General features: G+C 42.0%; 1 protein-coding gene across 1 annotated transcript in view; it reads right to left on the bottom strand.

Annotated features, from left to right (window-relative positions):
• Positions 1–12,333, bottom strand: part of atrnl1b (attractin-like 1b) — a 1,392,850-nt gene that overhangs the window by 453,885 nt on the left and 926,632 nt on the right. Inside the window, exon 26 of the mRNA XM_072479459.1 lies at positions 1,490–1,568. Coding sequence (XP_072335560.1) covers positions 1,490–1,568 — 79 coding nt within the window. The remainder of the gene's footprint in view (positions 1–1,489; positions 1,569–12,333) is intronic.

The following is a 12,333-nucleotide window of genomic DNA, read 5'->3' as shown; positions in this document are numbered from 1 at the left end:
CAATCAAAACATGGCTGTCAACAGACATCTACTATTTATGAGTTCAAAATGGAAGAATCCAACAACAAAAATTGAAAAAGATTATTTTGCAATTATCCGCAACAGTAGAGCCAAGGAGTTTCAAGGATCCTTGCAAAATATACATCAGTGTCGATGCATATACTGATAAACTGTTAAATCCTTTAGAGCCAAAAAACTATGACGCAAATGTGCTCACTGATGCAGTGCAGCAAGACATAATTCAATAAGATTTACAGCATCAAACTTGCAACTCTTCTCCCAAGTTATTATCTTGAACACATGCGAGCTATCTGTATTTCTTATACTATGCCACCTATGAATTGCATCTGCAGAAGAATAGTGCAATGCCATTTCTACCAATAACCAACGCAAAAATATTCAGTGTCCAAGATTGATTCTCCAATATATTATCACACAATAAGTAACTTATTTGAAGGATCATTATGGTTATGTTTTCTCAATATATATTCTACAAACACAATGTATAATATCACAACATAACCTTCTCTGAATGAAAACATTTGTAACTTTCCAACTTTGCACAGAAGTCATATTCCAATTGCCAATGGGCTTACTGTATTTATACAAAACAATATATATCAAGGGTTTCGCAATTCAAATTGTTTTGTCAGCGAAGAAACTCCTTTAGATTATTCCTCTGAATTAGGGTAATCATCAATTGAATTTGTCTTATGATAATTTATAACAATGTTTCTTAATAATTATCATAATTATCTAACGATAATTTATAACAATGTTATGTATGTACCTTGTGTTGCCCTATTATGTATTTTCTTTTGTTTTCTTTTCATGTACTTAATGATCTGTTGAGCTACTCGCAGAAAATACTTTTCACTGTACCTCAGTACACGTGACAATAAACAAAATCCAATCCAGAAGACAGATAAGTGTACTACATGGATAGCACATAATATTGACTGCACTACTCTCATATTCAATATAGGCACACACACAATATCACACTAATGGTTCCAAGTTTGACCATTATTTATAAAATACCTACAAGCTGAAGAGTTAAACATTTCCCCGTACAATCCAGAATCAAACTATGGTTACCAATTCAAAAGGTATTTCAACAGGTCACTCAATCATATCAAACTGTTGCTTGGTTCAGTCTGCTCACTGGACACATCTTAGAGAAACAAAAATTTTTGGCGAAAAATTCAGAAGTCTTGTTCACCACTATAGAACCTTTCATTACTTTACAGTTGTAAAATTGAAAACTTCTGTCAATTATCTTTGTGCTTTACATTATTTACTTTACAAATTACATTATTTTCTGTGAGCCAGTTGCAGATTGAATTCTGGCCAATGAATAACAAATCAGCAACATTTTGATTGTCTCTAAAGGTAGGATATCCACGCTAAATGGAAGAAGGTTCAATTAATTAATAACTCTATCAATGCTGGATTGTACTGGATTATAAGTAACACTGCTATCTCTTACCTCTCTCCTTTGTGACGCCCAGCAAGTTTGTTTGATTTTCCACACTACAGCAGCCACCAAGAGTAACGATAGGAAACAGCTACAAGGAAGTAACCAATGCAACCATGTGATTATTTTTTTTCCTTGCAAAACCAGCAGAACTTACACAGTAATGATCCAGTATTTTGCTAAGTATCCAGTATTTTGTAGTACAAGTGCATCTATATCTGTATGTAAAATCTATCGCGAATACACATATTTCTCCAACAAACCTCAGGTATTATGCTTTTTCTTCACACTTGTACCTGATTGGTTCCAATAGTCAGAAAACAATGATGGCTCAAAATTTAACAGTGTTGAATACTTGTGACTTTATGATTGAACACAAAAGTGGCCATTCACAGAGTGACGGGACTTTCTAAACTCAGTTCTTTTCACATCCTATCCTCAGACATGTCGATTGGCTTCACGCTTCCCAGTGTACTAAATTCCAAATTCCTTGACCGGGTCTACATATCTCGCTGTGACAATATCCCACCTAATTCCCAATCTTTTCCATTCTTTCATCCCAGCCAATGCACTTCTGCTTTTTGATTCTATATTAAAGTCGTGGAATTTGGCAAATGTCAAGAGAAACCCTTTTTAGAAGCAGCAAAACAAACTGGAATATGTGGATATTTTTCTGGTATAAAACCTTAGATAAACAATGAACTCCAACTTTTTCTGAGGTAACATTGAAGGCAAAGATTTACTATGCACACAACTAATCTCTCACGCTTAGAGTAAGCAAGTATAATATTAGAACTGAACACGTTGACAAGTGAGAAAACTGGCCAGTGGAGAAGGACTTTGATGGGAAGAATTCACAGTTGATTGTTATAACTCAATTTATTCTACATGTTTATACCAGCTATATTTCCTTTTAATATATTTTATAATTAGAACTCAACAACAATAACAACATATATTTATATAGTGCCTCCTAATGAAATGCCCAAGGTGTTTTAGAAGAGCATTATAAAACAAAATACAACTATGACAACTTAATTAATTAAGACTACCGCTGCTCAAGTTGGAGGAAGGTTTCAGGATGAAGTTTTGAATGAAACATTACAGACAGCAGTAAACGTTGACAACACAGAGCTTGGCTTTCTACCCATGTGTAGGAAATCCAAGAATTTATACTGCTACTGTGATGCACAGGAGAAAATATTTTCCTTCCTTTTTGTCCATCAGAAGCAGGGAAATAGCAAGGCCAGCATTTATAGCCCAGCCCTAAAGGTGAGCCCATTCTTGAACCACTGCAGTTTTATGCTTTGTTATGCCTTGGTCTTGAAAGGTAACAGTATCAATTTATTTAGGTACGTATTCAGGTGAAATGCTCCATCATATTAAATGCAGGGTTTTACTATTTATTTATTTATTTAGGCAAAATGACTTTTGTTTACTCTTTCATGGGACGCAAGTGTCGCTGTAAAGACCAGCATTTGCAGCCCATCCCTAACTTCGCGAGAGAAGGTGGCAGCGAGCTACTTTCTTGAACGGCTGTAATTCATGTGTTGCAAACACTGCAATATTAGTGTTAGGGAGAGAGTTCCATATTTTTGACCCAGCAACATAGAAAGAACAGTTCTGAGTCAGGGTGGTGTGTGACTTGGGAGAGAACTTGCAGGTGGTGGTTTTTGTAGAGTCCACATCTATTGGGTCGAAAACTTACTTTATTTTAGAATTACTATTATACGCAGCTCCAGTGGTTCCCTACTGGGTCTTCTCTAGTTGGTGCCTTATTGGCCAATTCCATTTATGGAGCCAAATATTGTTAAGGGTCCCCTGCCCCCTTATCAGGGGAGCTCGTATTCTGCAAGATCCATGGGGTAGTTAATCATGCTTATCCACTAAGACCTGTACGGGCTATAACAGTGGTGCTCCCATGTGTCTGCTGTCTGTACCCTTCTAAGTGGTGGAGGTTGTGGATTTGGAAGATGCTTTTGAAGGAGGCTTGGTGAGTTACTGCAGTGCACCTTGAAAATGATACACACTGCGTCAAACGTGCACTGGTAGTGGAGGCAGTGAATGTTCAAGGTGGTGCAGAGGATGCCAATCAAGCAGACTGCTTTGTCCTGGATGGTGTGAGCTTCTGGAGTTGATTGGATCTGCAGTCATCAAGACAAAGTCTTCAGACAGTCGTGAACGGAGCCCAGTCCATCACATGAACCTGCCTCCCATCCATTGACTCCATCTACATCTCCCGCTGCCTGGGGAAAGCGGGCAGCATAATCAATGACCCCTCCCACCCGGCTTACTCACACTTCCAACTTCTTCCATCGGGCAGGAGATACGGAAGTCTGAGAACACGCACAAACAGATTCAAAAACAGCTTCTTCCCCGCTGTTACCAGACTCCTAAACGACCCTCTTGTGGACTGACCTGATTAATGCTACACTCCTGTATGCTTCACCCGATGCTAGGTGTCGATGTATTTACATTGTGGACCTTAGAACATAGAACATACAGTGCAGAAGGAGGCCATTTTGCACCAACCCACTTAAGCTCTCACTTCCACCCTATCCCCGGAACCCAATAACCCCTCCTAACCTTTTGGACTAAGGGGCAATTTAGCATGGCCAATCCACCTAATCTGCACGTCTTTGGACTTTGGGAGAAAACCGGAGCACCCAGAGGAAACCCACGCAGACACGGGGAGAATGTGCAGACTCCGCACAGACAGTGACCCAGTGGGGATTCGAACCTGGGACCCTGATGTTGTGAAGCTACAGTGCTAATCACTTGTGCTACTGTGCTGCCCCTTTTGTTGCCCTTTTATGTATTTTCTTTTTATTTTATTTTCTTTCCATGTACTAAATGATCTGTTTGAGCTGCTCGCAGAAAAATATTTTTCACTGTACCTCTGCACATGTGACAATAAACAAATCCAATCCAAATACAGAATATTCTACCACACTGACTTATGCCTTGCTGATACTGGGCAGATTTTGGGGAGTGAGCCAGTGAGTTACTCACAACGGAATTCCCAGCCTCTGACATACTCTTGCAGCCACAGTTTTTATATGGCTCGTACAGTTAAGGTTCTGGTCAACTGTAACCCACAGGATGTTGATAGTGGAGGATTCATTGATGGTAATGCCACTGAATGTCAGGGGGCAATGGTTAGATTCCCTCTCGTTGGAGATGGTCATGCCTGGCACTTGTGTGGCATAACTGTTATTTGCCACTTATCAGTCAAACCACACTGTTCTCCAGAAGTTGCTGCACGCAGGCATGGACTACTCAGAATCTGAGAAGTTGCAAATGGCACTGAACACTGGACAATCATGAGCAAACAGCTTCAGTTCTGACCTCACGATGGAGAGAAAATCATTGATGAAGCAGTTGATGATGGCTGGGCCAGGACACCACCCTGTGGAACTCCTAAAACAAAGTCCTGGGGTTGAGAGGATAGGACTGAAACAGCAACCACTATCTTCCTCTGTACTCGGCATGACTCTCAGCTTGGAGAGTTTTTCCCCCGATTCCTATTTACTTCAATTTTTCTAGAGCCCCCTGATGCCATTCTAATGCCCAGGAGGGTCAAGTCTAGCTATTTATCAGTTTGCAGTTGTGAAATAAAGTAATATTTATTTATTTACCTGGAATCAATAAGCATTATTTCCCAGCCCGTGGGGAAATCTCTCAAAGTTTTTGCCAAAAAAACGAATTTCTGAGGTTGATGCAGAGATCATAGAACTGAAGAATCGCACTTACCTAAATTAATGTGGCGATGCCGGCGTTGGACTGGGGTGAGCACAGTAAGAATTCTTATAACACCAGGTTAAAGTCCAGCAGGTTTGTTTCAAATCCCTAGCTTTCGGAGCACTGCTCCCTCCTCAGGGGAATGAAGAGGTATGTTCCAGAAACATATATATATATAGACAAAGTCAAAGATGCAAGACAATGCTTTGAATGTGAACATTTGCAGGACATTAAGTCTTTATAGATCCATAGATAGGGGGAACCCCAGGTTAAAGAGGTGTGCATTGTCTCAAGCCAGGACAGTTGGTAGGATTTCGCAAGCCCAGGCCAGATGGTGGGGGATGAATGTAATGCGACATTGCATCTTTGACTTTGTCTGTATGTATGTTTCTGGAACATACCTCTTCATTCACCTGAGGCAGGAGCAGTGCTCCGAAAGCTAGTGTTTGAAACAAACCTGTTGGACTTTAACCTGGTGTTGTAAGACTTCTTACTGTGCTTACCTAAATTGAGCATAGCCAATCAGATACTAACTTTGTGGAACATACATTCAGGGGGAGGTGGTGACGTAGGGATATCATCACTGGACTAGTAAATCAGAGCCCCAGACTAATGCTCTGGGGACCCAGGTTCAAATCCCACCACTGTAGATGGTGACATTTAAATTCAATTAAAAAATCTGTAACCATGAAACCATTGCCGATTGTCGTAAAAACCCATTTGCTTCACTAATGTCCTTTGGGGAAGGAAATCTGCCGTCCTTAACTGGTCTGGCCTACATGTGACTCCAGACCCACAGCAATGTGGTTGACGCTTAACTGTCCCCTCAAGGGCAATTAGGGATGGACAATAAATGCTGGCACAGCCAGTGATGCCTACATCCCATGAACAAATTTTAAAAAATTTAATGTGCGTTTCCTTCCTGAACTGTGCACAGTATTTCGAAGTTAAATAATGAGGGAATAGAATTTTACACTCTATTGTTGTAATATCAGGAGCTGCAGAAGCTCATTAAAGGGACGCAGCCACTTAAAGGTTAGCATGTTAATTCTCTTTAAACTGGTCATGAGAATTTGATCATGAAAAATTAGCAAGTATTTTTCCAGCAATTTACCCCTGACATTTTCAGATGTCAGCCTGTGCTGCAAAATGAGCCACCAACCTTTCTCCTTCCCATAGCATACAGCTCATGAATCTCTCTTGCCCTATGCACTGTTTTCTATCTGCTCCCCCGTCACGTAGTTATTACCAAAGTGTTTTCTTGCTCTCTGTTTCATTTTATGCTTTGTTCCCTCTCACTTTCATGCTCGGCTGTGCTCAATCTTAATGTATGCCTGGGGCAGCATGTGGCGCAGTGGTTAGCACTGGGACTGTGGCGCTGAGGAGCCGGGTTCGAATCCCGGGCCTGGGTACGGTCCGTGTGGAGTTTGCACATTCTCCCTGTGTCTGCGTGGGTTTCACCCCCACAACTCAAAGATGTGCAGGTTAGGTGAATTGGCCAGCTAAATTGCCCCTTAATTGGAAAAAAAATAATTGGGTACTCTAAATTAAAAAAATATATATCTTAGTGTATGACTCTTTGTTTTTTGTCTCTGTCTCTCTTACTTGCACAGTAGTGCTGGAAAAGCTGCTGCAGTAATCATAGAACATAGAACAGTACAGCACAGAACAGGCCCTTCGGCCCTCGATGTTGTGCCGAGCATTGTCTGAAACCAAGATCAAGCTATCCCACTCCCTGTCATTCTCGTGTGCTCCATGTGCCTATCCAATAACTGCTTGAAAGTTCCTAAAGTGTCCGACTCCACTATCACAGCAGGCAGTCCATTCCACACCCTAACCACTCTCTGAGTAAAGAACCTACCTCGGACATCCCTCCTATATCTCCCACCCTGAATCTTATAGTATGCCCCCTTGTAACAGCTACATCCACGCGAGAAATAGTCTCTGAACGTCCACTCTATCTAACCCCCTCATTATCTTATAAACCGCTTTTAAGTCGCCTCTCATCCTCCTCCGCTCCAAAAAGAAAAGCCCTAGCTCCCTCAACCTTTCCTCATAAGACCTATCCTGTAAACCAGGCAGCATCCTGGTAAATCTCCTTTGCACCCTTTCCAATGCTTCCACATCCTTCCTATAATGAGGTGACCAGAACTGCACACAATACTCCAAATGTGGTCTCACCAGGGTCATGTATAGTTGCAGCATAACCCCGCGGCTCTTAAACTCAAGCCCCATGTTAACAAACGCAAACACACTATAAGCCTTCTTCACGGCTCTCTCCACTTGAGTGGCAACTTTCCGAGATCTGTGGACATGAACCCCAAGATCTCTCTGTTCCTCCACATTCCTCAGAACCCTGCCGTTGACCCTGTAATCCGCATTCAAATTTTTTCTACCAAAATGAATCACCTCGCACTTATCAGGGTTAAACTCCATCTGCCATTTTTCGGCCGAGCTCTGCATCCTATCAATGTCTCTTTGCAGCCTACAACAACCCTCCACCTCATCTAGGTTTAGCACACGGGGCTAAATTGCTGGCTTTTAGAGCAGACCAAGGCAGGCCAGCAGCACGGTTCAATTCCCGTACCAGCCTCCCCGAACAGGCGCCGGAATGTGGCGACTAGGGTTTTTTCACAGTAACTTCATTTGAAGCCTACTTGTGACAATAAGCGATTTTCATTTTCATTTCATTTCATTTCACCAATCTTGGTGTCATCAGCAAATTTACTGACCCACCCTTCAGCCCCCTCCTCCAAGTCATTGATAAAAATCACAAATAGCAGAGGACCCAGCACTGATCCCTGTGGTACACCGCTGGTAACTGGGCTCCAGTCTGAAAATTTTCCATCCACCACCACCCTCTGACTTCTATATGATAGCCAGTTACTTATCTAATTGGCCAAATTTTCCTCTATCCCACACCTCCTTACTTTCTTCATGAGCCGACCATGGGGAACCTTATCAAACGCCTCATTAAAATCTATGTATACAACATCAACTGCTCTACCTTCATCTACACACTTAGTTACCTCCTCAAAGAATTCAATCAAATTTGTGAGGCAAGACCTACCCTTCACGAATCCGTGTTGACTATCCCGAATCAGTAAGGCAGAAAGAGAGAGACAAAATTACAACAACCTGGGCTGGGAATGCCTAGAAGTTGGAAAAACAACAAGCTTTACTGACTATAGCTACCTCTCCTGTGCCTTATGCAAATTCATTCCATTATCTTTAATTGGGGAATACCAAATGTTTTTGAAAAAATATATATCAAAGGAATTAATGGATATAAAATGGATTAATCTTGGCTTAATTCTCCAATCCCGCAGCCAAGTACTGACGACGGCGTGAAAAACGGGGCCAACCACTCCGGCGTCAACTGCCCTCGATAATCAGGTAGGCTCCTTTCCGAGGGGGCTAGGTCGGCGCCGGCCGAGTTCGCGCATGTGAGCCACGGCCGGCATGATTCCGCGTGGGTTCCCGTCTCCGCGCCGGCCCCCGGGCAATATGGCGGAGCATTACAGGGGCCCGGTGCGGAGGACCATAGGCCCCCACGGTACCAGCCCGCCCGCCGATCGGTAGGCCCCGATCGCGGGCCAGGCCACCGTGGAGGCCCCCCCCCCCCCCCCGGGATCGGATTGTCCCACCCCGCCACCAGGATGGGCCCCGCACACAGAACTTCCAGGTCTTGCCATGTGGGACCATACGTGACCCACGCCGGCGGGATTTGGCCGCGAAACCGGAGGCCACACAGCCCATCGGCGAGCTGGCGTCAGGCAGCATGGCGCGATTCTCGCGCCCCCCCCCCCTCCCACCGGGGATTCTCCGAACCGGCGCGGGGTTGAAAAATTCTGGCTCTTTTATTTTTAAGTAATTTAGATTGCAAGGGAGTTTCCTGGGATTGGTAATTAATCACCAAAGCAATATTGCTAGTAGAGGTGTGTGCCTCTGTGGCCAGAATTATCAATTAATTTATTCTTTCATCATCGCCGGAAAGGCCAGCATTTGTTTACTTAACTGCCCTTGAACCAAGTGGCTTACTGGACCATTTCTGAGGGGAGTTAAGAATCAACCACATTGCTGTGGATCTGGATTCACATGTAGGCCAGACCAGGTAAGGACGGCAGACTTCCTTCCCTAAAGGATATTAGATGGATCTTTACCGCAATCAAAACATGGTCACTATAACTGAGACTAGCTTTGCAACATATTGTCGACTTCTCAGGCATTCATAGCTGCTGCTTATCTTTGACTTCAGCCATTCATTCCATCCTGGAATTTTATTGAGGTTGGCTATCTTGACAGCAGCAATACTAACTGATGTACCAGTTTAAGAAAAAACACGGTAGGCAAAGATGCTCAGATACATAAGACCTAAGAAAGTTAAGTTAAGTGCAATATTGTAAGCAAACTGCAACAATTGAGTGCCATAAGATCAAATGTCACATGATTAAATATCATGTAATTAACCTCCAGAATGCATCTGTGTAAACCTAATGGGATAGGCGATGGAAGTGTTACTTCTGTAAGACAATCAATCACAAACTATTTGATAAATATACCAAATGAAAGTTGATTGACAGTGCAGGTATGACCTGTGATAGCCTGACATGAGTTGAAAGCATTAGAATTGAGTTCCCTGGTCACCTTGATATTCCTAGAAGCTGGTGTCTCATAATTCAACAATGCTTCCATATGGACATGGAGCCTGCAGAGTGAGTTGCAATTGTAGTTTGCAGCCAGTAGATATCAATGGTGACATCCAGGAATTTTAAAAGCAACCAGCATTATTAGCATTAACTTGGGTAGTGAAATAGAACTCTGTCGATGTTCCATCACTGACCGAGGTATATCAAAATTTCATGTTTTAGGAACCACTTACCAGGTTGCCACTTATTTAAGGATAATCCTATTTCTGCTAAACTCTTGTAAATGTTTCATTTCTGATTAGTTGTATGAAGACATGAAGATAATAGGCAACAGATTTTCTATTAACATTCTCTACATATTCCAATTAAATTGGAAAACAATAAAATACCACAACAATCTCAAACGATTACATACTCCTAAAAAAAAGTTGTAGTCCCTTTAAGAATGTTATTGCACATTAGAGATTTGTGTACGGTACGCACCATTAAACACCAGATATCACACTGTGTTACAAATACAAAGCAATCAGAAAAAAGGGAATCCAATTATTAACCTGAATCCTGAAATTTACATGCAGATATAGCTGGCCTCTGACTCACCTCAGTGTGAAGTAGCTAAAATTATCCGGATTTATATTCGGAGAGTAATCACCTTACAGGCATAGGCCTTGTTAACATTTGGACATCTGAACCAAGGGCTTGGCTAACTTGCTCTACAGCCATTTAATGGTCATCAGACTTTAATTGGAGCGAGCTAGGCCTTCCCTCCCTATCGGAGAGGAAGTCATGCCTGCAAAAGCTGCCAAACTATCAAATACCGGCAACTCTTTTGTCCCAGCCATATCAACAGGAGCTGAAAAGGAACCATGGAACCCAGATGAAGATAAGTTAGTGATCACGGTTGGAGGTGGGGGGGTGGGGCAGGAATATTGGGGTTGGGGAAGAGGGGAAACATCTTGGGAGGGTGTTGGGGGGGGGGGGGGGGGAAAGGGAGCTTCAATGGGCACAGGTTGGTTGAATGTGAGGCAACCTCCTCCTGTCCCTGCCACATGTGTCGACAGATTTTCCTGGACAGCTTATACGCTGTTGTGGGTAAAATGCCTGTGGCCATAGGAGGATGAACACAAGGGCTCATTCATTAGTCACTTAAGAGTCTCAAGTGGGCCATGGGTGAGCAGGCATTCAGATTCATCCTTCAGATCCTATTCAGTCAGCAACACCACCTCAATATGCAACTATTTTCAAAAAACGTTACTTTCTAAGAGAAATACGTTTGTAATTCAATTTTCAGAAGTTTCATATCTATAAATTGCTTTGCAACCCCTCCTCCAACCTCCTCTCACTATGAGGGTATTGCATCAATCCCTTCTTTTCCCAGCTGAGTAGGATATGGATCATTTGAACAACTGCTGATAGCAGTGCTACGCCAATGCTTTCAAGTTCAGCACTCCTGATGTGAAATGAATCAGGAAAAAAACATTTTACCCTTTCGAACCTGAGATATAAACTCTCTGTATGATGCATTTTATCAAGTAACTGAGCTGAGAAATGATTCCACTCATCACCCATTTTGGCCTATCGATTTTCCATGTCAATAATAAAGGGAACTCAAGAGTGACCAGGATGTTTTGACAGTTGTCATTGCTAGCTTTAAAGTAATAAATACAAGCTATCATCCCTGTACTGTTGCATCATGGGATTTATTTTAACTATGAAAGAACCAATAAATTACAAATATGGGAGCTGAATAATTTATGGCGGTTTATCACAAAAGTAATAGAATTTCTTAATATGCGGTGCTGTATTCCGGACATTTGCATCAAATGGTTATGAAACAGTCTAAAGCACTAAACAGCAATTCAGTGGATTTAGAAATATATATTTTATTTTCACTTCAATTAGCCAGCATTTTCAAAGTTAATAATCATCAGCATTGTTGAATTATTTGACAAACCATTAGTACTTCTGTTACTGTTACAAATGTGAGGTTCATACCATCATTGTGTTTGGGTTGGGTCTTGAACTGAGAGCAAAGTGGGGGGGGGGGGGGGGAGAGGAGGAGGGGGGGAATCATGTGACCTGTTCTGAATTCTGGTTGTTAAAAAGGTTGCATTACTGGGAAGAAGGTGCAAGGGGATATGTGAACAATGGTCAAAGCATCAGTGAACAGTAAATGGATTGTTAGTTTCCAAAGTCTGAGGAACACATTAAAAAAATTATTCTACTTTAAACTGTCTATTTAGTTTCAAGTTAAAATGAAGTTGGGAGTCTGATGGGTAGTTAATTACCATGTCTACCTGGACATAATTCCTATCTGCTTAATTTTGCCATGAAGTGGACTTAGAGATGGAGGGATTCCATTGGAAGCCATTCTAGAATCGACTTACTCGATGTTTTCCAAAAATATTACTGAAAATCTTCTACTGTAAATTCTATGATTTTACTATTCTATGATCTTGGAATTTG

The sequence above is a fragment of the Scyliorhinus torazame genome, chromosome 16 (assembly GCF_047496885.1).
Source record: "Scyliorhinus torazame isolate Kashiwa2021f chromosome 16, sScyTor2.1, whole genome shotgun sequence".
Taxonomy (NCBI): domain Eukaryota; kingdom Metazoa; phylum Chordata; class Chondrichthyes; order Carcharhiniformes; family Scyliorhinidae; genus Scyliorhinus; species Scyliorhinus torazame.
The sequence above is the reverse complement of the archived record's forward strand: the minus strand, read 5'-3'. Positions and strand labels throughout refer to the sequence as shown.